We start from the raw sequence: 26,438 nt of genomic DNA, 5'->3' as shown, positions 1-26,438 counted from the left end.
CCCTGCCGAGCAGGGAGCCCGATGCGGGACTCGATCCTGGGACTCCAGGATCATGATCTGAGCCGAAGGCAGTCGCTTAACCAACTGAGCCACCCAGGCGCCCTAAAGGCAACCACTTTTAACCATTTCTTATTTTTACTTATCCTATGCTTATCCCTAGATCTCTAAATCAAATGATTATATCTCTGTTTATTAATCAAGTTTAGGTGAGTTCTTAGAGTGGTTATGGAAGATGTAGCTCAACCAAAATCTTTGTTCTTACCTAGTTATACTATTATTGTTAGTTCTTTATTGATCAAGGCTGTATTTCTAATCCTACCTTCACTGTTCTGATAACCCCTATTTAGTGTTTGTTGACTCTTCATATTGTAAGATGAGGACTTTAGAGTTCCCTTGTCTTCACCTACCCCTTTTATGTCAGCTCTAACTTTAATACTGTCAACTTCATTTACATTTACATGCTGTTTGGTAAACATAGTTAAACAAATTTTTTTTAAAGATTTTATTTATTTGACAGAGCACAACAGAGCACAAGCAGGAGGAGCGGGAGAGGGAGAAGCAGGCTCCCTGCTGAGCAGGGAACCCGATGCGATGCGGGGCTTGATCCCAGGACCCTGGGATCATGACCTGAGCTGAAGGCAGATGCTTAACCAACTGAGCCACCCAGGGGCCCCTTTAAAATTTTTTTCTTAAGTCTGTGGTTGAATTGAAATAGTGTAAATACTTAAAATGTTTTCACTGGAACTATTTAGATTATTGGGAAGGATTACTTCTGTGCAGTGTTTTTGGCACTTCTCCATCTATTTCTTGTTGACCAGAAATTTATTGAAATAGTTCATCTGCTGATTCTTTTCCCTTCTTCCCTTATCTTCATTGTTCTATGTTGCATTAGTTATCTTTTGTTACCTAACAAGTTACCTCAAAATTACCCTCAAAATTAGCAGCTTGAAACCAGAAACATTTATTATCTCCTAGATTTTGGGAGCAATTTAGTTGGGTGGTTCTGGCTCTTAGGAGGTTGCTTTCAAACTTTCCCAAGCCTGCTGTCATCTCAGGGTTCCACTTCTGAGCTCACTCATGTGGTTGATGGCAGGTCTCAGTTCTTCCCTGGCTCTTGGCCTGAAGCCTCCGTTCTTTGCCCTTTGGGTCTGTCCATAGGCTGTGTGTGTGTGGGGGGGGGGTGGGAACAACCCCTTTTTTCTCTCCTCTTAGATTCATTGTTTGGGGGCCTGTGAATTAAACTGACAAAAGACCTGAAAGAAAAAAACAAAGTTTATTCATATGCATATGAGAGTGCATGAAAGAAGTGGCTCTCTAAAAGACTAAAGTTAGGGGTTTATATACCTAACTTAATAGGGGAAAGGAGTGGGGAGGAAAGAGCGCTATGGGAAGAACAAAAGGGTTTCTTTGAGAAAGGCAAATAGTTTTTTAGGGGAACAAATGGTAAATAAGAAAGTTTATAATAATGTTTGTTTATGCTGGGTGAATGGTCTTTTCTGTCTTCTTCGTGGCTGTAAATCCCCCCACGCCCCCTCCCCCAGAGGATTTAAGACAGTTTCATTCTCATTCTCGTTTTCTTGTTCTTGAGAGTGAAGCTTCTCGGAAGAGGGAATTTATGTCAGCTTTACTCCCAGAAGTTTCTGCTTTTAGTCGGATAAGGGAAGCTCAGAGGAGGCTTCATTCTGCATCTGTTGAGTCTCAAATTTGTCTTTAGCTTAAAATAATCATACTAACTCTGGGTTCCAAGTGGGTCCCTACAGCTGCCTGAGTATCTTTACCACATGGCAGCCAGCTTCACCACAGAGCAAGTGATCTGAGAGAGAGCGGTTGCTCCAAGATATCCAAGATGGAAGCAGTAGTCTTTTTATAGTCTAATCTCAAAAATGACATACAATCACTTTTGCCATAGTCTGTTTGTTGGAAGTGAGATACAAATCTAGCCTTCACTGAAGGGGAGGAAAATTAAGTTCCACTTCTTGAAGGGGGTCGGGGGAGAGTGTCAAAGAATTTGTGGACTTGTGGTCATATTTTTAAAATCACCAGATGGCTATGTATGTATGTAAAAAAATTTTTTGTTTTTGTTTTTTTGTTTCTGTTATTTTGATAGTGTCTTGGGAGGAAAAGGAGTCACACTGGATCTCTATATTCCATTTTATAAATATAATTTATTTGACAAATCCTGTATGGTTAGAAATTTAGATTGTTTTGAAAATTTTGCCCTTATAATAGTACTGTGATAGTGTTATTCTAGATAACTTTTTTATGAGTAATTATTCATCTGATAGTTCATTAAAATTATTGCTATATTCTATTATATGCTCTAGAATACATTTATGGGACTATACATATATCTTTTTTAAAGTAAAAAACTTCTAGCATATTAAATGTTTCTGTAGCATTTTCTGCAGAGATATTTTAAGGACTGTGTTCTGAACTAGTATATATATATATTTTTAAAGCTTTTATTTATTTATTTGACAGCGAGAGACACAGCGAGAGAGGGAACACAAGCAGGGGAAGTGGGAGAGGGAGAAGCAGGCTTCCTGCCGAGCAGGGGGCCCGATGCGGGGCTCGATCCCAGGACCCTGGGATCATGACCCGAGCCGAAGGCAGATGCTTAACGACTGAGCCACCCAGGCGCCCCTGAACTAGTATATTTTAATGATTTATTAAACAGATTCATCCCTGAAAAAATTTTTTCCTGTCACTTGTGGTTTAGTTTTGGCATTTTATGACTTCACTAGATGGCAGCAGAGGACCACTTTTTAATTCAGCCTGCTTTTGTGAAGCAGAAGTACCCAGTACATTGTAACATCAAATACATACCAAAATATTAGTTTGGGATTATTAAGAATTTAGTAAGGATTAGGGCGTTCACATATACAAGAATATTGAAAGCATAGTAGTTTTGATGATGTTGACGTACTCTTTTGTGCATTGCATCTATATTATATTTGTAGGTGACTGTGTAGTGTCATTTTGGAAGTATTTTTGTAAATAAGATTAAACCATATTAAAAACCCCTGAAAGTATTTTGTCTGCTTCAGAAAACTGCAGTGTTTTTATGTAGGAATCCCAGAAAGTAAAAGAATGATGTGAAGATTTTCTTTTATTTCATGTGGGCTTTTTGCTCTCAGTTGTCTGTGTTGGGAGCAAAGGAGTCTAATAGAAAAACTTATGCTGGAATACAACTCCTTTCTTAATTTTAGGTAATGAAATTTATGGTCCGAGGATAGAAAAATCATTTGACTTGTGTGTGGTATATGAAGAATAGTGCTTTTGACATTTGTGCTCTAATTATATTTTAGGGAAGAAATTTCTATGACCATATGTTTTTTTCCTTTAAAAATCATATATAGTATTTTTAGTTTCTTGGGGAACTATATTCAGTTTTTGCGTGTTTCTGGTAATTTGGTTTCCAAAAGTTTGCATTAGTATCTGTGAACTAGTTAAAGAAATTGAAAATGAGTAATGCTGACAGCTCTTTTTAAAATTGTGAAGTCTGATTTGAAGATTTTATAGGCAACCCATCCTAGTACACCACGTCTCTGGCTCTCAGCCCAGCTCTAATGTTGCTGCTGTTGCTGGTATTTTTGCTGGCAGGTGAGCTTTCTTGGACAAATTTTATTTTAGCAACATTTTGGAATTTAGAAAATTTAATTTTTAAAATACTTTTGCATGGGCAGAGAACCAAATTTTGTCTCCTCATGAATTATTTAGGATGGCATTTAAGCCTTTTATGTCTTATATTAGCCTAATGATATAAACTTGTGGCTAGAGGTACAGAGTACAGTAAATAACAATAACAAAATTGCTGCTTAAATTATAACTTCAGGCAACTGCACAGTGAGTCTCCTCTGTGATCTGGCCTTGGTAGTTGCCTTAATATTGTGAGTCTTTATTATATTTATTTTTGTAGCCTTAGTATTTAGCTTCTTGTATTTAGTATTTGGCTGTTGAGATTGGTGCATCTAGAATATCTCCTGGTACTTTTATGTGAACATGAACAGAGATTAGTGGAAGCCAGTTAATTTCTAATAGTGTGATCCATTAAGCATTATTTACTAATAAATGAAGAAATTAAAAATAATTTAGAACAACTGGTGCACTTAGATATAATTTTACTTATTACATTTTCTTTATGTGCATGTCTTTCTTAAAAATACCTTAGTTGTGCTATTAGCCCATTTATAAATTTAAAATAAATACTTGAGGATCTTTATGGTAAAGTATAATATGTATGTTGAAAGTAAAAGCATTATAGATTACGTCTTTCTCTTTTGCTAAAATAAATAACAAAATACTCATTGTTCTAGTAGAAATAATATGAAAATAAAAAGATGTTGCTTGCTTTAAAGACAGTTCCTAATTTTTGACGTATTTTAGATGGTAGCTGTTCTGACCAAATACTTGGAGCTACCAAATAAAATATTTAAATGTGTGGTCACTTTCAGTGACAAAATTTTGAGAGGAAAATTAGTTTGTACATTATTTATTTATTTATTTATTTATTTATTTATTTATTTAAGATTTTTTATTTATTTGAGAGAGAGAGAGAGAGAGAGAGAAACAGCATGAGAGGGAGGGGATAGGGTCAGAGGGAGAAGCAGGCTCCCCGCTGAGCCGGGAGCCCGATGTGGGACTCGATCCCGGGACTCCAGGATCATGACCTGAGCCGAAGGCAGTCGCTTAACCAACTGAGCCACCCAGGCGCCCTAGTTTGTACATATTTAAAAAAAGAAAATTTAAGACCTGGTCATGGGGTGCCTGGCTGGCTCAGTCACTAGAGCTTATGCCTCTTGAGCTCGGGGTTGTGAGTTTGAGCCTCACATTGGGTACAAAGATTACTTAAAAATAACATCTTTTTAAAAAAATATTTATTTATTTATTTATTTATTTATTTATTTATTTATTTGAGAGAGAGAGCCAGAGAGCACAAGCAGGGAGAGCAGCAGAGGGAGAGGGAGAAGGAGAAGCAGGCTCCCCACTGAGCAGGGAGCCCATTAAAAAAAAAAAAAAGACCTGGTTCATGCCCTTAAATGGGTCAAATTCTAATTGCTCTATTAACATGGGAATGCATGAGAGCACAATATGAAATATAATTGCATGTAAATGACATGACATAGGAACGTAGGAGTTCTTAAGAGGAGGATGACTACTGAAGGTTGAGTAATATGGGCAAGAGGAGGGAAACAGCCTGAGCTGGACAGTGCTGTCTAATAATTGGTGATAAATCCAGAATCTATGTAACTTCTGGTCACTGGGCAGGTAGGTGCTTAGACCAAAGGAAGAGAATTGTTACTACTGGTACCTGGGTTAAACCTTTTCTTTATATTTTTAAACATGTCAGAGTTTTAATGATTGCTAAGTCTTGAATCTCTGATTTAAATTTTGCCTTAATGTCAACTCCTACTTCTTGAATTATTCTTAGGAATTTGTAAGGTAGGGGAGCCTTTATCTCCTGTATCTCAGTCTTCTTGAAGTTTAAGGCCACCTGGAATTGCTGAGTCCGTTGGTTAACCCAGTGGCCTTTGAGGGACTTAAAAGAGCTGTGTTTGAAATAGAGAGTGGCAAGAATGTTTTCCACAGTGATTTAGAAGACAGGGAAATGAACATTTGCTGTGGAAGGGAAAGCAGACTAAACTTTGGTGAGTGGAAGAATAAAAGAAAGGGGGTGATGTCACAGCTGACCTTAGCAAGATATCTCCAAGGGGTTATCCTGCAGGGGGCACTGGAAGACCCTATTGTAATTTTCCCCCAGTCATCCCCCCAACATTTTATTTCCTATTTTCAGTTATTATTCAAGGGCTGTTAGGTGAACTTTTTTGGGACTCAGTAAAAGCTTTTACTAAAAGTAGATTATATTAGCATTCATTTAGTTAGTCTAGACAATAGTTAGTTTCAAAAGTTGCATAATATAAAATGTGAAAACTAGAGGACTGTGATTGGGACTAACTTGTGATCTTGCATAGTCTTCTTTTTCTTCTCTTTCATACTCTTCTTTGTCTCTTTTACTTGAGTTAACATTAAAATAAGAATATTTCTATAGCTAAGAAGAGAGGAAAAATCTATTTGAATGTAACTTTTGGACAGGTGCTTTCGTGAAAGCTCCTTTTCTCCATGTTCTAAAAAATTTTTAATCTTTTTTTTTGATTTTATCTGTTTGGCTTTTCTGTTTTTTTTTAAATTCACTTGGCCAACATATAATACATCATTAGTTTTTGATATAATGTTCAATGATTGATTAGTTGTGTATAACACCCAGCGCTCATCATATCACGTGCCCTCCTTAATGCCCATCACCCAGTTACCCCATCCCTGAACCACCTCCCTTTCCGCAACCCTCAATTTGTTTCCCAGAGTCAAGAGTCTCTCATGGTTTGTCTCCCTCTCTGATTTCTTGCCATTCAGTTTTCCCTCCCTGTCCCTATGATCCTCTGCCCTATTCCTTATATTCCACATATAAGTGAAATCATATGATAATTGTCTTTCTCTGCTTGACTTACTTTACTTAGCATAATACCCTCCAGTTCCATCCATGTTGATGCAAATGGTAGGTATTCATCCTTTCTGATGGCTGAGTAATATTCCATTGTTTATATGAACCACATCTTCTTTATCCATTCATCTGTTGAAGGACATCTTGGCTCCTTCCACAGTTTGACAGTTGTGCACATTGCTGCTATGAACATTGGGGTGCATGTGCCCCTTCTTTTCACTACATCTGTATCTTTGGGGTAAATACCCAGTAGTGCAATTGCTGGTCATAGGGTAGCTCTATTTTTAACTTCTTGAGGAACCTCCACACTGTTTTCCAGAGTGGCTGTACCAGCTTGCATTCTAATCAACAGTGTAAGAAGGTTCCCCTTTCTCCACATCCTTGCCAACATTTGTTGTTCCCTGCCTTGTTAATTTTAGCCATTCTAACTGGTGTAAGGTGGTATCTCATTGTGGTTTTGATTTGTATTTCCCTGATGGCAAGTGATGCAGAGCATTTTTTTTTTCATGTGTCTGTTGGCCATTTGTGTCTTCTTTGGAGACATGTCTGTTCATGTCTTCTGCCCATTTCACAACAAAGGAAAGAACCAGAGGCAATGTTCTCTGCCACAGAGCTAATCGATATGGATATAAGTAAGATGTCAGAGATGGAATTCAGGATAGCAATTAAAAAGTTAATAGCTAGGCTTGAAAAAAGCATAAATGACAATATAGAATCTCTAAAGGCAGAAATGAGATCTAATCAGGCTGAACTTAAAAATGCTATGAATGAGATGCAGTCTAAATTGGATGCTCTAATAGCTAGGGTCAATGAGGCATAAGAGAGAATAAGTGATCTAGAGGACAGGCTGATGGAAAGGAAGGAAGTTGAGGAAAAGAGAGAAAGACAACTAATAGCCCATGAAGAAAGGCTTCGAGAATTTAATGATGCCTTGAAGCGAAACAGTGTCAGAATTATCGGGATCCCAGAGCGGGTGGAGAGAGAGAGAGGGCTAGAAGGTATATTTGAGCAAATCATGGCTGAGAACTTCCCTAATCTGGGGAAGGAAACAAGCATTCATGTCCAGGAGGCAGAGAGGACCCCTCCCAATATCAAAAATAGATCAACACCCCGACATATAACAGTGAAGCTTGCAAATCTTAGAGCCAAAGAAGCTATCCTGAGAGCAGCTAGGGAGAGGAGGTTCCTTACGTACAGAGAGAGGAGCATCAGAGTAACATCAGACCTATCCGCAGAAACGTGGCAGGTCAGAAAGGGCTGGCAAAATATATTCAGGGTACTAAATGAGAAGAACATGCAGCTAAGAATACTTTATCCAGCAAGGCTGTCATTCAGAATAGAAGGAGAGATAAAGAGCTTACAGGACAGATAGAAACTGAAAGAATATGTGACCACCAAGCCAGCCCTGCAAGAAATACTAAGGGGGATTCCGTAAGCGAAGAGAGACCCCAAGAGTAACCTAGACCAGAAAGTAACAGAGACAATCTACAGAAACAGGGACTTTACAGGCAATGCAATGGCACTAAATTCGTATCTTTCAGTAGTTACTCTGAATGTAAATGGGCTGAATGCTCCAACCAAAAGACGCAGGGTATCAGATTGGATAAAAAAGCAAGAACCATCCATATGCTGTCTACAAGAGACTCATTTAAACCTAAAGACCCTCCAGACTGAAAGTGAGGCATTGGAGAACCATTTACCACACTAATGGACCTTAAAGGAGAGCTGAGGTAGCAATCCTTGTATCAGACAAATTAAATTTTAAACCAAAGACTGTAGTAAGAGATGTAGAGGGACACTATGTCATACTTAAAGGGTCTATCCGCAAGAGGATCTAACAATTGTGAATATCTATGCCCCCGTGGGAGCAGCCAGTTATATAAACCAATTAATAACCAAAGTAAAGAAACATATTGATAATAATACATTAGTAATAGGGGACTTTAACACCCCACTCACAGCAACGGACAGATCATGTAAGCAGAAGATCAACAAAGAAACAAGGGCTTTGAATGACACACTGTTTGGCTTTTCTATTTTCGTTTGCAATTTGAGCGTTGAGGGTGGTTAGAGGTTCTTTAATCCATCGTTTTTCATCATTCAATGTGCATATGAATCACCTGGGGATCTTGTTAAAATGTAAATTCTGATTAGGTAAGTCTGGGGTGAGGCCCCAGATTCTGCATCTTTAACAAGTTCCCAGGCAATGCCAGTGCTACTAGTCTTAAGGACCACACGTTAAGTAGCAAGACTCTACTCCATTTTCTCAGGGTATTCAACAACCCATACCTCATTAGCAGTTGGTGGGCTTTTATTTTTTAATGTGACAAAAAAGTCATATTTCTTAGTGTAGGAAATACTTAAAAACCAGGAGAAAACCCTCTTTTCCTCCTAATTAAATGGCAGCTCATTTTTAATAAGTAGCCAACTTTATTCATCTTGAATCTTTAAGATGTATCATAAGATTTTGCCTTTTAACTATATCGCTTTTGAGGATTTGAAGAAATTGATTTTTTTCAGCTATGTTTGTGTCCACTTACTGTTTTGGAGTGCTTACATTTTGGACTTTAGGTGACCATTGAGAAACAAATTTAAGTGAACTTAGATGGTATTAAAAATATCTATATTAAAGTCAAATCTAGTTCTTGAGGTAGAAGCGTCTTGCTATAGAAGGGTAAATCATGTTTCTGTTTATGTAAAGTGACTATTATTGTGTACTTTATTTTCAGACATACATGAACTGGAGAGGTAATATAACCAGATAAGATGGTAGTGTCTGTATAAATACTTTTTTTACTTTCATTTGAATCCAGCCTGGTTTTTCTTATGCCTTAAGTGCTATTAGGATTGTTGCAGGGCTGGAGGTGGGGTAAATGTGTGTGTGTGCTCACATATGTGCACCTATACTTGGGTGAAGTGGGACAATGTAAGAATCCTTGCACCCCTTTAAGATTCCATAATTTTCTAATTCTTGGTAGTTTGGTGGAAAGGAGGAGGGAGCGTACTCTAGTCCACTGAAGTGGCAATTAGTAAGATGCATATTGCTGGTAGCAAATAAATTAGTCCAGATTTGATATTTTTTCACTAGTTGAAAGTTATGCTTTGATATTCTAGTTGTTGAATTTACCTAAACTTTGTTAATTAGTTGATTTTGTAAATTGTACAATAGGAGGGAACTTTATCAGTCAGCTCTTATTTTATGATAATTATGTTTTTTGGGGGGGGGGCATTGGTAAGGGAAATATGAACCTAGGTAGGTTTAATTATAATTTTAATTTATGCTGTTACTAATTTTCATTTTAATGAGCTAGACTGTAGAATCAAAACATGATAATTTTCTGTTACATACAATAGCTTTTGGAGTTATTGTATATTTATATGTACCATTATTGTCAGTAAATCTTATGAGGCTGTTTAAATACAGTGGAGTATTTTAGGCACAGGTTTGTTTTTATCATTCTAGTGTTCAGAAAACAAGTTCCTAGGTAGATTGAGAGATCCACCTGATTTAAGTTTTTTAATTTGAGTTCTGTTTTGAGTTATTGCTCACTCAAGTAGTACAGCTTCTGGTTTTACAAAACTGGGTGACACCTATTCATGGAAAAATGAATTAAGTAACTATTTATTGTAGTTGCTGTCTGCCTTTGTGTAAATACTCTGATAAGCTTGAGTTTGTGGACTGTGGGTAACCTATGGTTTATTCTTCTACATTTCAAAATTTTTGTGTTTATTCATTTCTCTCTTCTCTCCTTGGAAGTGTTGTCTTCTTTCCTGTCTACAAAATTTTTAAACTAATCCTTTCTGTTTTATCCAAGGATTGTTTTGTCAATAACCTCAATTCTTTTTTCGAGTGTGTAAAATACTAGTTGTAGTATTTATAATAATAATATCCAGCTTTAAGTATTATATTTCCTTAGATATAATAACAGTAGCTGACATTTTAAAAAAAAGATTTTATTTATTTTAGAGAGAGAACACGCAAGCAGGGGGAGGGGCAGAGGGAAATGGAGAGAGAGAGAGAATCTTAAGCAGCCTCCATGCTGATGGCAGAGCCCAACATGGGGCTCGATCTCAGAACCCTGAGATCATAACCTGAGCTGAATCCAAGAGTTGGATGCTTAACCGACTTGGTCATCCAGGTGCCTCAATAGCTGACATTTTATCATCATGTGCCAGGCACTGTTCTGAACCCTTCATGTGGTAACTTGCTTAAAATTCTTTCTCTTTTTCTTTTCCTTAAGATTTTATTTATTTATTTGGAAGAAAGAGAGAATGTGTGCACGAGCGGGGCAGGGGAGGAGCAGAGGGAGAGGGACAAGAAGACTCCCTTCCGAGCAGAGCTGGATGCGGGGCTGGATCCCAGGACCCTGGGATCATGACGGAGCTAAAGGCAGATGCTTAACCAACTGAGCCAACCAGGCACCCTAGTTCTTTCTCTTTTTCAATTATTTTTATTGTTGTAAAGTATATATAACATAAAATTTACCATCTTAACCACATTCATAATGTGTGCAAACATCACTACCTTTCCTCTCTAGAACTCTTTTCATCATGCAAAACTAAAACTCTATATCCATTAAATGATAGTTTTCCATTCCCCTCTTCCCCCAGCGCTTAACAACCACCATTCTACTTTCTGTTTCTCTGATTTTTATCACTCTAGGTACCTCATATAAGTGGAGTCATGCATTATTTTGTCTTTCTGTGATTGACTTATATTCTTAGCATAATGTCCTTGAGGTTTTTTTGTATTGTATATGTGAGAATTTACTTTTTAAAGGGTAAATAATATTCCACTGTATACCACATTTTTTCTTTTTTCTTTTTTTTAAGATTTTATTTATTCATTCATTTATTTTATTTGAGAGAGAGCATGAGAGAGAGCGAGAGAGAGCACAAGCAGGGGAGAGGGCTAGAGGGAGAGTGAGAAGCAGACTCCCTGCTGAGCAGGGAGCCTGATGTGAGACTCGATCCCAGCACCCTGGGATCATGACCTGAGCCGAAGGCAGATGCTTAACCGACTGAGCCACGCAGGCGCCCTATAGCACATTTTCTTATCCATTCATCTGTCAGTGGACCCTTGGGTTGCTTACACAGTTTAGCAGTTGTGAATAATGCTGCGATGAAATGAACATGGGTGTACTACTTCACTTAATTCTTTCAAGTACCTTGAGACGTAGAGACTTTTGATGAGGAAATTGAGTCTTAGAGTAGTCAAGTGATTTGTGCAAAATCAGAGAGCTAAGAAGAGTCTGTCTGGGATGCATGTTCTTAACTATCATAGGAGACTCCCATGTATTTTAGGAGAAGATGGTATAGTAGTACAATACATAGGCTTAGAAATAGGCATGCACAAATTTCTGAGCAGTACAAGGTGGCAAAATGAGAAAGGGATAAAGAAGTTGCAAATCTAAAGTTAAAGCATATGCTTAGGAGTTGGACAGTTAGAATCATAATATTTGATGAGATTTTTGTTTCTAATCTGTCTGCCTATTTTTTTAGGGATCTAGATAGCAAGCACTGTTGAGTCTGGTAATATAGCCTTCCCAAAGCCCATAATGATAACATTTGTACCATTGACATGTGTAAACAAAGTAAGCAGATTAAATTATATTTTTAATTGTTGGGTCCAACACATTTGCTCTATATCTTATTATACACTTGATTATTTGTATTACATATCATTAATTCTGTGGAATGGGAGGGAGGAATTTAGAAACTGACAGTGGGCCTTACACCTTTCCAAACTTTTATAGTGTTGATTTTTAAGCTTTGCACAACACTCTCAATCTTGCTGGTTGAAGGGGGTGTCTTGAAACAGAAACATCTATATTTGAAAATTATTAATATCTGTTAATAGAAATAAGCACACATATTTTAATGAGAAAGCTTGGAGAATCTGTGATTTTTTTTTCTTTAATGGTAGATAGCCTCAGGTCTTCAAGATTTTCTTGTGATGAATTACCTAAATTGAAAAAAAAAAGTCATTTGATGATTTTTCCATAGACTAAGTTTTACCAAATACTGAGCTTAAACAAAAAAAACCTAGATGAACAGAACATAGTAGAAAATTTGCTGTATTAACAACATATAAAACAAAGATGGCTATGCTTAGATAGAAGACATTTAAATGTTGGGGAGTTGTTCAAATGTTCAGTGGCATGCTGCCGGCTTGCCATTTAATATACAATTGACATTCTAAGATCAAAGGCTGGTTAGACAAATTTGACAATTAAATTGGTGGGGAAGTGAATGGGCTTTGCAGTTTAAAATTAAATAATACATGTTGTCTGTTTAATTATTGTTGTGCGTATGTAATTGATCACAATAGAATGAAGCTGTGGGCTTAAAGTGAATTTAAGACCACAAAACCTTAATCACATCTGTTTCATGGCCTTAAATTGATGTGATATGAGGATTTAAAAAAGAGCTAATCCTTTTGAAGAAGACTGCTGTGCTTATAGAATCAATAAATCAAAATAAAATTACTTGTTGGGTTGGAATCTTTTATAATGCTGAATGAAAATTTTGAGTTTTTGATGAAGAGAATATATTGAACTGTGTCTTCATTTCAGTGACTGTTAAGAGAAATTTTAAAAAGGTTAGGTGTTGGTGGTGGTGGTATTACTGTATGTGTGTGTGTTCTCTTTAATTTGTTAATGTGAAAATAAGAATGACCTTAATGTGATTTCTTTGAATTTCTGGAAGGTGAAATAAGGTAAAGCTGCATTTTGTCTTTCAAATAGTTTTTCTTTTCAAGAGTTGAAATACAATTTTTGTCACATAAAACAGGCAAATAGCTATTAATTTGTAAGTAAAGTTCATGTGTAGGATTACATTGTTTTATCATCAAGTATTGTTGCTTTTGTGAAAGTGATGGGAACAGTGATTCCTAAACTCATCTGTAGTCTCTCTCTGAGATTCCTGAACTTATTTTGGTAGACTTTAGGCTGTGTTTCTGTAGAATTCTAGTCTAAATGGCAGTTGGGTTGCCAGCCTAGGCTATAAAGTTTGCTTGATTACTAAGATAGCTACATTACTGTGTATGTCAGCTGTGAAAAAAGACAAAAGGTACTGTTCCAACACTGGTAACTAACCAAACTATAATTGGAACAAATGCAGGAAGTTTATAAAAAACACTATTTTGACTAGTTTAAAAATTCTGTTGGGGAAAACTGATTTGCTTTTACAGGAAGAGGAAGAGAGTGAGAGTATGATGGAGATTGTGAAGGGGACTCTGTGATACTGATTATTTTGTGTAGGTGGATTAAAATCTTAACAACTTTTTAATTTTGCTTGATACAGATGTGTCACTAGCCTTGATCAGAGTTTTCTTAGGCTCATTAATGGAACTAAGTGAATGAGTTGAGAAAGAGGAAAAATGTCTTTTTATTTAAAAAAATGGTAAAATAGATGTATAATTTTTTTTTAAGAGTTGAAAAAAACAGAAAAAAATTGGGTTAAAGGAGACATGGATATACTTTGCAAAAGAGATTACCATAGATAAAATTTACTGAGTGGTGAGCTAGTGAGAGAAAAAGGCAAAGTGTGCATAAGCCCCCATGGGGAAGGAAAAAAGCTGGTGTTTGGCAAGTCAGCTGTTCTTGTATTGTTTTTAGAATAAGGTGCGACAGGTGTTGGTGGGTAGAGGGCAGAGGCTGACCACCTGCTCTTATGTCAGGCAGGTTTAGAATTGTATCTGGGGAAGTGGCTTTAAACTGAATTTTCTTTGTAAGAAATTTTAGTATACCTGAATTTATTCTGTATAGTTTTACAAGGTTGAGAATTAGGTTTCAGGTACTTGCATGCCAATTTTTTTTGGTAATAGAGATGAGAGGGAATATAGCTGGTATAGAGGTTTGGCCATGCGTTCTTATGAGAGAAAAGATAAAAAGGGAAAGTAAACTCTGGGCTTACTGTTATATACTTATCTCTGTTGAAGGACAGGAAATAGATGGCATGTCTCTTGGCATGAAATTATTATGTAAAGAGCTAGTATCATGTAACCCTTGGTATTGAGGGTATGTTGGGGAACATAACAGTGAGGTTACATCATAGACACATTTAAATTACTTGAATTTACCTGTTATACAGTGGGCAAAAAGGAAAAAAAAAAAACAACCCAGCATATCTATTAGCATTACATTGACTGAAGGCAGTAGAAATCAACTTTGGCTAATTTAAGGAAAGCAATAAATTGGAAGGCTCTTAGGAGAACCAGTCTGGGAAAATGGGTAGGAATCAAGGGCAGCCAGGTACCAAGGACCAGAGCCAAGATCAGGCACAGGAACACTTTGAGTAGGGAGCCACCACTGGCACTTGCTGACAGTGACTCTGCTGTTGCTCTGAATAATTTTTCAGCTATTCCTATGCCTCTCTATTACTCACTGAACTTAAAAGTTTTGGGAAGGGAACATTTGATTGTCTGGTTTAGAACCTGAGCCTATTTCTAACCTGGTTGCCAGGAGAGGCCTTTCCATTTTCAATGTGGAAATGAAACTTTCCATATCCATATTTAAAACATGATATTTGTCACTTCTTTTTTTTTTTTTTTTTAAAGATTTTATTTATTTATTTGACAGAGACACAGTGAGAGAGGGAACACAAGCAGGGGGAGTGGGAGAGGGAGAAGCAGGCTTCCCGCCGAGCAGGGAACCCGATGCGGGGCTCGATCCCAGGACCCTGGGATCATGACCTGAGCCGAAGGCAGACGCTTAACCATCTGAGCCACCCAGGCGCCCCGTCAAGTAAATAAAATCTTTAAAAAAAAAATCTGTTTACGGTAAGTGTACATAGACAGTTTTTCTTTTAATATTTTCCTTGAAGTGAAAAGAAAGGTCTGATAGTAAGAGATATATATACATAACACATATATATAATGTTTTAAAGTATGAATAGGAAATTAACAGTATGACAGGAAAAACAAATATGCCATACCCTGGGATTGAATATTTATTCAATTTCAACATAATATTTAATTCTGAGCTTCTGAGCAGCCAGTGAAAGGGAAATACAATTTTTGTCATATGAGCAGAAAAGGCAAACCATTTCTTTTTTCTGAATTTTAAAATGCATTAGCATAATTCTCAAATTGTGAATGTAGAGCACTAATTCTGCTGACTACTATCAGGATTAAATTTAAAGGTAATGGGCTAAATAAGATAAACAGACTTCTCTTTTTTCTTTTGTTAAAAGTTTTTTATTTTAATTCCAGTGTAGTTAACATACAGGTGTACAGTATAGTGATTCAACAATTCTACACATTACTCAGTGTTCATTGAGATGAGTGTACTCTTTAATCCCCACCCCCTATTTCATCCATCCCCTCATCCACTTTCTGGTAACCATCCATTTGTTCTCTGTAGTTAAGAGTCTGTTTCTTGGCTTGTCTCTCTCTCTCGCTTCCCTCCCCCTTTTGTTTGTTTTGTTTCTTAAATTCCACATATGAATGAAATCATAATACTTGTTTTTCTCTGACTGACTTATTTTACTTAGCGTTATATACTGTCTAGTTCCATCCAAGTTGTTGCAAATGGCAAGATTTCATTCTTTTTTATGGCTGAGTATTATTCCGTGGTGTTATGGTGGTGTTATGTGGTGTTATGTCACACACACACACACACACACACACACACCACATCTTCTTTATCCATTCATGTTTCAGTGGACTCTTGGGCTGCCTCCATCATTTGGCTATTGTAAATAATTCTTCAGTAAACATTGGGGTACATGCATTCTTTAGGCTTAGGGTTTTATATTCTTTGGGTAAATACCCATTACTGGATTGTAGACTAGTTCTATTTTTAATTTTTTGAGGAACCTCCATACTGTTTTCCAGAGTGGCTGCACAGTTTGTATTCCCACCAACAGTGCAAGAGGGTTCCCCTTTCTCCATACCCTTGCCAACACCTGTTGTTTCTTGTGTTGTTGATTTTAGCCATTCTGATAGGTGTGAGGTGATATTTCATTGTAGTTTTGATTTGCATTTCCCTGATGATGAATGATCTTGAGCATCTTTTTGTGTGTCTGTTGGCCATCCATATGTCTTCTTTGGAGAAATGTCTGTCCAAGTCTTCTGCCCATTTTTAAATTGGATTATTTTTTGTGTGTTAAGTTGTATAAGTTCTTTATATATTTTGGATATTAACCCTTTATCAAATATGTCATTTGTAAATATCTTCTCCCATTCAGTAGGTTGTCTTTTAGTTTTGTTGATTGTTTGCTTCATTGTGCAGAAGCTTTTTATTTTGATGTAGGCACAATAGTTTATTTTTGCTTTTTTCCCCTTTGCCTCAGGAGACATATCTAGAAAAATGTTGCTATGGCCCATGTCAGAGAAATTGCTGCTTCTGCTCTCTTCTAGGATTTTGATGGTTTCCTGTCCACATTTAGGTCTTTCATCAATTTTGGATTTATTTTTGTGTATGGTATAAGAAAGTGGTCCAGTTTCATTATTTTACATGTAGCTGTCCAGTTTTCCCAACACCTTCGTTGAAGAGACTTTCACCAATTGCATATTCTTGTCTCTTTTGTTAAAGATTAATTGACTGTATAATTGTGGGTTTGTTTCTGGGTTTTCTGTTCTGTTCCATTGATCTATGTGTCTTATTTTTGTGCCAGTACCATACTGTTTTGATTACTACAGCTTTGTACTATGACTTGAAGTATGGAATTGTGATGCCTCCAGGTTTTTCTTTTTCAAGAATGTTTTGGCTATTTGGGGTCTTTTGTGGTTCCATACAACTTTTAGGATTATTCATTGTAGTTCTGTGAAAAATGGTGTTGGTATTTTGATAGGCATTGTATTAAATCTGTAGATTGCTTCTTTCATCAATGTTTTAGAGTACACTGATCAGTTCCAGTAGTTTTTTGGTGGAGTCTCTTGGGTTTTCTACATAGAGTATCATGCCATCTGCAAATAGTGAAAGTTTTACTTCTTACTAATTTGGATGCCGTTTACTCCTTTTTATTGTCATAAAGAGACTTCTTATATGTTTTCTCATAACCTTAAATAATCCTAACATGTATCTTGACTTTCTAAAAGAAAGGTGGTGTTTCCCTAATTCATTATGCCATAAAGTAAATATTAAGCTTTGCAAAGTACTGGCCTAACTCCTTGAACAACATGATGGATTATGTCTTCAATACCATTTTTGCAGATGATATCACAATTGCTTTTTATTTGACCTTTCCTTCTGTTGATTTAAATTTTCTTTGAAACACAATCCAGGGGAAGGCTAACTTCTTTCAAGAAATCTAGATTCTCCCTATCCACCTGGAATTGCTGCTTTTGAAAAGCATGTGCAGGAATGCTTTGGGAGCTAAGTATTTCTGTTGTCTGCCAGCCTGCTGACCTGGGAGTTGGTCTAGGAGTCTCTCAGAGGCATGGTCATTCTAGACTGAGGCTGCTGAGGTTGATTTTATTTTTCCTAGTGTAACCTGACTCTCCAGGACCCACACCTACTAGGGCTACTGCTATTGCAATATGTAGCAAGGGCCTGAGCTCTCCACCTTCTCTCCAGAGGCCTGCTGGGACTAATTATTTTGAAAACACTAGTAACAGCATGCTTCCAGTTTAGTCCCCAGATGTAAGCTCTTTTGGTCTTCTTTGCTGCTCTTCAACCTGTTTGTCACACATTTCTTGTACCTTAATCAGCTCTCCCATTTCTTCTCTCCTCTCCTAAACATGTTTATTTGCTATTTAGAACACTTGTTCATGGGGAACAAATTATCCTCTGTTACATTAACCTCTGCTATGTTAACTTCCATCTCTTCATTTTTCTACCTCCTGGCCTTAACTTGATTGAGGTACATCTTTCAGTTGTTGCTTCTTTTTTCTGAAATACCTTGTGGGCATGAGGTTGGGCAAGACCAGTCAGCATTCTCTTCCATTTTCAGTGGTACATCCAGACTATTATTCCTCCACTCTAAAAGAACAGCAAGCAAGAACAACTTAATAAAATAAAATTCTGTTCTTTTGGGTCTTATGCCTTTTCATGTTCTTACTTATTGCTGTCAGTTTTCTCTCATTTGAAGATTTTGATACCTGGATATCATCTTCATTTTCACCCCCAATCTTGCCATTATTCATTTGGTAGCATAGCCTATCCATCTGTAATTTCTTCAACTTGAATGCATTTGGACTTTATTTTTATATGTAGTGTGAAGTACAGCTTCTTTCTTGGTGATCCACTGATGGGGAAGCAGTGATGGTAACTTGACCATTTGAGGGAATGATGCATATTAAAGTATATAAATCCCCCCATAAATTGATTGGCTCTAAGACGATAAGGGCTGATAAAAATTCTCAGGAATGTTTAAAATGTTTAAAATGTTTTGTGTTTAATGTTTAATATGTTTTAAAATTTTTAATTTTATAGGAATGAAAGAGAACGGTCTTGAAATGGTGATAATCTGGCTATATCATAATCTTGGAAGGCAGCTATGCTCACCACCAACGCCGGCTGGCTATATACGCCAGCTGGCTATATCATAATCTTGAATCAAAGAGAGGGGTTAGCTATTTTGCTAACTGTAGTGTAGTAGAAAGAACATTGGATACTTTGAAGTCCAGCCGTTTGCAAATCAGTTACTTTCTCTTTTTTCCTACTGCAAAGTGGAGAGTAATAACTAATTCATAAAATTGTTGGGCTGATAGAGTCAATAATTGCATATAAGTGTATGTGTGTTTTGTAAACTTTGATGTTTAAGATCTAATAAAAATTAGAGAACTGGGGGGCCTGGGTGGCTCAGTCATTAAGCTTCTGCCTTTGGCTCAGGTCATGATCCCAGAGCCCTGGGATCGAGCCCCGCATTGGGCTCCCTCCTTGGCTGGAAGCCTACTTCTCCCTCTCCTACTCCCCTTGCTTGTGTTCCCTCTTGCTGTGTCTCTCTCTGTCAAAAAAATAAATTAAATCTTAAAAAAAAAAATTAGAGTACTATTTTCTCCTAACGTGGGTCATAAGGTTGCACTTCAACATCACATTGTCTCTTTAAAAAACTTTGATTTCTCCATACCCTGTGTGTTTTTGTAGGAAAAAAAATTGTTTTAAAAAAGTATTTGTTATTTGTGGTACTTTAATCTGAATGATAATTGTTGGGGTTGGGGGACTCCAGGATCATCATTCTGTGCAGCTATTGTAAGTCTAAGGAAAAATAACTATTTCTTATGATCCTACACTTGAATTATACTGTTAATATATCCTTTTAATGTTTCATTTACAGGTATATGATGTTGATTGATGGCACAAATGAAGTTTTTATGATTGATAGAGATAATTCAGTGTTTCATGTTTCAAATCTGGAATTTCCATTTCGTAAAGATCTCCGTATACATTTATCAAATACTCTCTTGGATGGGGTAAGTCGTATGTTTTTTTTTAAATTAGACACTGCTATTTTTCTTTTTCTTTCAAGTATATATATATATATATATTTTTTTTTTTCTTAGTAGGGGGGCCAGAAGGAGAGGGAGACAAAGAATCTTAAGCAGGATCCATGTCAAGCGTGGAGCCCGAAGCGGGGCTCAGTGTCACAAACCTGAGATCATGACCTGAGCTAAAATCAGGAGTTGGACACTTAACTGACTAAAGGCTCCCCTAAATGTGTATTTTTATTAATTCAATAGGAAACTTATAATCTAGTTTTTTAAAGATTTTTTTTGAGGTATAATTGACATATAAAGAAAGTAATCCAGTTTGTTATTAGGATGTTAAATTTTATTTATCTCTTACCTTCACTTACTCTCACTTGATCATTGTCTTGGCTATGAGAATAAGTGAACAAAATTAAATCTTAATTTTTTTTTTGCTCTTTGTGATTGAAAAAATAATTCTTGTTGAAAAGACTTATTTTATTGTTTTACTTGTCAATTGAATTTTAATTATGTGATACAACATATCACATTTCCCCTTGGCTTTTTAGGTGTAAGAACTAATAGTTGTTGTTTAAAGAGAATCATGCCTTTGAAAGCAACCACTATACTTTTTTTTTTTTTTTTAAAGATTTTATTTATTTGACAGAGAGAGACAGTGAGAGAGGGAACACAAGCAGGGGGAGTGGGAGAGGGAGAAGCAGGCTTCCCGCTGAGCAGGGAGCCTGATGCGGGGCTCGATCCCAGGACCCTGGGATCATGACCTGAGATGAAGGCAGATGCTTAACGACTAAGCCACCCAGGTGTCCCTGAATTTTCCCATTTCAGAAAATATATTTAATAATCATAAAATTACTTGATTAAAAATATTTTAACTTTCTCCCATATAAACAGCTTTCTTCCCAATTCTGAAAATACCTGTTCATTGTAAATAAAAATAAAAATGCTTTAGAATATTAGGAAAAATCTGGTAAAAATCACCAGACCTACTATTGGAGTAACTTCTGTTACCATTTTGATGAACATTATTCCAGACTTTTCTCTGTGACAGAGTGTTCAATCTTACCTCCGTTCCTGTGGAATGTAACATTCATATTAGTAAGAGCAACTCAGAACATAGATTCTTTAGTGTAGTCGGGTTCCTTTATAGTCCAATAAGATTCTGAATAATCGTGAAACCTCTGCCTTGGTTGAAAATGAGCACTCTGGTGAAATATGTACACACATGTATAGTTAAATATTTTGTATGAAAAGAACCAAATGGTACATGTGTTTTGTAACTTGTCTTTTCCCCCCCACGTAGCAATTTGTTTGGGTATCTTTCTCACATAAATGGCTGAATGGTATACCATTGTATATGTAAACACCATAGTTTGGGGTATCCAAACTCTCTTGACTGTGAAAATTGTGGTGGATGCTCTTTAAAACTATGACCCATCTCCATAACCCAACCTCAACCTAATGAATTAGACTCTCCCAGGGACAGAGTCATCTGTACTTTTAATAAGTACCCAAGTGATTTTATTTTATTTTATTTTTTAAGATTTTATTTACTTATTTGACAGAGAGAGACACAGCGAGAGAGGGAACACAAGCACGGGGAGTGGGAGAGGGAGAAGCAGGCTTCCTGTGGAGCAGGGAGCCTGATGCGGGGCTTGATCCCAGGACCCTGGGATCATGACCTGAGCCAAAGGCAGAAGCTTAACCGACTGAGCCACCCAGGTGCCCTGCCCAAGTGATTTTAATCAGGCAAATTTAAGAAATAGTTCTGTAATTTATTTAACCAGTCCTCTTTTGGTGGATATTTTGATTTTTTTTTTTTAATTGGAAGACACTTGAATGCATATCCTTATACTTTTTTCCTTTCACAATTGTGCAATTTTTTTTAAACAATTAAAAAAATTTTAATTCAGTTAATTAACATACAGTGTATTATTGGTGTCAGAGGTATAGTCTGTGATTCATCAGTCTTATATAATACCCAGTGCTCATTACATCACGTGTCCTCCTTAATGTCCATCATGCAGTTACCCTGTCCCTCCACCCCTCTCCTCTCTAGCAACCTGCAGTTTGTTTGCTATGATTATGTGTCTCTTATGGTTTGCCTCCCTCTCTGGTTTTGGCTTATTTTTTCGTCTCTTCCCCTATGGTCCTCTGTTCTGTTTCTTAAATTCCACATATCATTAAGAACATATGATAATTGTCTTTCTCTGATTGACTTGTTTTGCTTAGCATAATACCCTTTAGTTCCATCCATGTCATTGCAAATGGCAAGATATCATTATTTTGATGGCTGAGTAGTATTCCATTGTGTATACATATACCACATCTTCTTTATCCATTCATCTGTCGATGGACATCTGGACTCTTTCCATAGTTTGGTTATTGTGGACATTGCTGCTATAAACATTGGGGTGCAGGTGCCCCTTCTGACACTACATTTGTATCTTTGGGGTAAATACCCAGTAGTGCAACTGCTGGGTTGTAGGATAGCTCTATTTTCAACTTTTTGAGGAACCTCCATATGTTTTCCGGAGTGGCTGTACCAACTTGCATTCCCACCAACTTGTTAATTTTAGCCATTCTGACTGGAGTGAGGTGGTATCTCATTGTGGTTTTGATTTGTTTTTCCCTGATGCCAAGTGATGCTGAGTGATGTCAAGCACTTTTTCATGTGTCTGATGGCCATTTGGATGTTTTCTTTAGAGAAGTGTCTGTTCATGCCTTCTGCCCATTTCTTGACTAGATTATTTTTTCTTTGGGTGTTGAATTTGATAAGTTCTTTGTAGATTTTGGATACTAGCCCTTTATCTGATATAGCATTTGCAAATATCTTCTCTCAGTCTGTTGGTTGTCTTTTGGTTTTGTCACCTGTGCAAAAGCTTTTTATCTTGATGAAGTTCCAATAGTTCATTTTTGCCCTTGCTTCCCTTGCCTTTGGAGACGTGTCTAGCAAGAAGCTGCTGTGACAGAGGTTGCTGCCTGTGTTCTCCTCAAGGCTTTGATGGATTCCTGTCTCACATTTAGGTCTTTCATCCATTGTGTGTCTATTTTTGTGTATGGTGTAAGGAAATGGTCCAGGTTCATTCTTCTGCATGTGTTTGTCCAATTTTCCCAACACCATTTATTGAAGAGTCTGTCTTTTTTCCATTGGATATTCTTTCCAGCTTTGTCAAAGATTAGTTGACCACAGTGGTGAGGGTCCATTTCTGGGTTTCCTATTCTGTTCCATTCATCTATGTGTGTGTTTTTGTGCCAGTACTATACTGTGTTGATGATTACAGCTTTGCAGTATAGCTTGAAGTCCGGGATTGTGATGCCCCCAGTTTTGGTTTTCTTTTTCAACATTCACCTGGCTATTTGAGGTCTTTTCTGGTTCCATACAAATTTTAGGATTATTTGTTCCAGCTCTAGGGGAAAAATTGATGGTATTTTGATAGGGATTGCATTAAATGTGTAGATTGCTCTAGGTAGCATAGACATTTTATTTTATTTTTTTAAAGATTTTGTTTATTTATTTGACAGAGAGAGAGCGAGAGCAGGAACACAAGCAGGGGGAGAGGGAGAAGCAGGCTTCCTGCTGAGCAGGGAGCCCGATGTGGGACTTGATCCCAGGATCCTGGGATCATGATCTGAGCCGAAGGCAGACGCTTAACGACTGAGCCACCCAGGCGCCCAGCATAGACATTTTAACAATATTTGTTCTTCCAATCCATGAGCATGGAAGGTTTTCCCATTTCTTTGTGTCTTCCTCCATTTCTTTAACGAGTGTTCTGTAGTTTTCTGAATACAGATCCTTTGCATCTTTGGTTAGATTTCTAGATATCTTATGGTTTTGGATGCAATTGTAAATGGGATCGATTCCTTAATTTCTCTTCGTTCTATCTCATTGTTAGTGTATAGAAATGCAAGTGATTTCTGTGCATTGATTTTATGTCCTGCCATTTTGCTGATTTCCTATATGAGTTCTAGCAGTTTTGGCGTGGAGTCTTTTGGGTTTTCCACATAGAGTATTGTGTCATCGGGAAAGAGTGAGGGTTTGGTTTCTTCTATGCCAATTCGGATGCCTTTTATTTCTTTTTGTTGTCTGGTTGCTGTGGGTAGGACTTCTAGTACTATGTTGAACAGCAGTGGTGATAGTGGACATCCCTGCCGTCTTCCTGACCTTCAGGGAAAAGCTCTCAGTTTTTCCCCATTGAGGATGATATTCACTGTGGGCTTTTCATAGATGGCTTTTATGATATTGAGGTATGTACCCTCTGTCCCTACACTGTGAAGAGTTTTAATCAAGAAAGGATGCTGTACTTTGTCAAATGCTTTTTCTGCATCTGTTGAGAGGATTATATGATTCTTGTCCTCTCTTTTATTAATACAGTGTATTACGTTGATTGATTTCTGGATGTTGAACTACCCTTGCATCCCAGGAATAAATCCCACCATGGTGTAGTGAATAATCGTTTTAATGTACTGTTGGATCCTACTGGCTAGTATTTTGGTGAGAATTTTTGCATCCATGTTCATCAGGGATATTAGCCTGGAATTCTCCTTTTTGGTGGGGTCTTTGTCTGGTTTAAGGATCAAGGTTATGCTGGCCCCATAGAAGGAGTTTGGAAGTTTTCCTTCTATTTCAATTTTTTGAAACAGCTTCAGAAGAAAATATTAATTCTTCTTTAAATGTTTGGTAGAATTCCCCTGGGAAGCCATCTGGCCCTGGGCTCTTGTTTTTCGGGAGATTTTTGATTACTGCTTCAATTTCCTTAGTGTTTATGGGTCTGTTCAGGTTTTCTGTTTCTTCCTGTTTCAGTTGTGGTAGTTTATACATCTCTAGGAATGCGTCTATTTCTTCAAGATTTCTTCAAGATTGCGTAATTTGTCGGCATATAGTTGCTCATAAAATGTTCTTATAATAGTTTGTATTTCTTCGGTGTTGGTTGTGATCTCTCCCCTTTCATTCATGATTTTATTAATTTGGGTCCTTTCTCTTTTCTTTTTGATAAGTCTGTCTAGGGGTTTATCAATCTTATTAATTCTTTCAGAGAACCAGCTCCCAGTTTCATTGATCTGTTGTACTGGTCTTTTGGTTTCTATTTCATTGATTTCTGCTCTAATCTTTCTTATTTCTCTTCTCCTGCTGCGTTTAGGCTTTATTTGCTGTTCTTTCTCCAGCTCCTTTAAGTGTAGGGTTAGGTTGTGTATTTGAGACCTTTCTTGTTTCTTGAGAAAGGCTTGTAGTGCTATATACTTTCCTCTTAGGACTGCCTTTGCTGCATCCCAAAGATTTTGAACAGTTGTGTTTTCATTTTCATTTGTTTCCATGAATTTTTTAAATTCTTCTTTACTTTTCTAGTTGACCCATTCATTCTTTAGTAGGATGCTCCTTAGCCTCCATGTATTTGAATTCTTTCCAACTTTCCTCTTACGACTGAGTTCCAGTTTCAAAGCATTGTTGTCTGAAAATATGCAGGGAATGATCCCAGTCTTTTGGTACCGGTTGAGATCTGATTTGTGATCCAGGATGTGATCTATTCTGGAGAATGTTCCATGTGCACTCGAGAAGAATGTGTATTCTGTTGCTTTGGGGTGGGATGTTCTGAATATATCTGTGAAGTCCATCTGGTCCAGTGTGTCATTCAGACCCTTATTTCTTTGTTGATCTTCTGTCCATTGCAGTGAGTGGGGTGTTAAAGTCTCCTACTATTATTGTATTATTATCAATGTGTGTCCTTAATTTTGTTTTCAATTGGCTGCTCCCATGTTAGGGGCATAAATACTTACAATTGTTAGATCTTCTTGTTGGATAGACCCTTTAATTATGGTATAGTGTCCTTCCTCATCTCTTATTCCAGTCTTTGGTTTAAAATCTAATTTGTCTGATATAAGGATTGCCACCTCAGCTTTCTTTGGATGTCCATTAGTATGATAAATGGTATTCTACCCCCTCACTTTAAATCTGGAGGTGTCTTTGGGTCTAAAATGAGCCTTTTGCAGACAGCGTATTGATGGGTCTTGCTTTTTTATCCAATCTGATGCCCTTTGTCTTTTGATTGGGGCATTTAGCCCATTCAGTGTCACTATTGAAAGATAGGAATTTAGTGCCATTGTATTGCCTGTAAGGTGACTGTTACTGTATATTGTCTCTGCTCCTTTCTGGTCTATGTTACTTTTGGGCTCTCTCTTTGCTTAGAGGACCCCTGTCAATATTTCTTGTATGGCCGGTTTGGTGATCACAAATTCTTTTAGTTGCTGTTTGTCTTGGAACCTTTTTATCACTCCTTCTATTTTGAATGACATCCTAGCTGGATAAAGTATTCTTGGCTGCATATTTTTCTCATTTAGCCCCCTGAATATATCATGCCAGTCCTTTCTTGCCTGCCAGGTCTCTGTGGAAAGGTCTGCTGCCAATCTAATGTTTCTGTCCTTGTAGGTTACAGACCTTTTGTCCTGAGCTGCTTTCAGGATTTTCTTTGCCTCTCAGATTTGTAAGTTTCACTATTATATGTCAGGGTGTTGACCTATTTTTACTGATTTTGAGGGGGTCCTCTGTGCCTTCTGGATTTTGATGCCTGT

At 37.1% G+C, this 26,438-nt stretch overlaps 1 protein-coding gene across 4 annotated transcripts in view; it reads left to right on the top strand.

Moving 5' to 3' along the window:
• The window catches only part of RNGTT (RNA guanylyltransferase and 5'-phosphatase), a 320,109-nt gene that overhangs the window by 63,071 nt on the left and 230,600 nt on the right, over positions 1-26,438 (top strand). For all 4 annotated transcript variants that reach the window (XM_045867220.3, XM_064597860.1, XM_064597861.1 and 1 more), the window contains one exon: positions 19,724-19,859. In XM_045867220.3, coding sequence (XP_045723176.1) covers positions 19,724-19,859 — 136 coding nt within the window. The remainder of the gene's footprint in view (positions 1-19,723; positions 19,860-26,438) is intronic.

This window comes from Mirounga angustirostris, unplaced genomic scaffold, assembly GCF_029215605.1.
Source record: "Mirounga angustirostris isolate CCGP_5_RB_7025 unplaced genomic scaffold, mMirAng1.0.hap1 SCAF_8, whole genome shotgun sequence".
Classification (NCBI taxonomy): domain Eukaryota; kingdom Metazoa; phylum Chordata; class Mammalia; order Carnivora; family Phocidae; genus Mirounga; species Mirounga angustirostris.
This window is presented reverse-complemented; position numbering and strand designations above follow the sequence as displayed.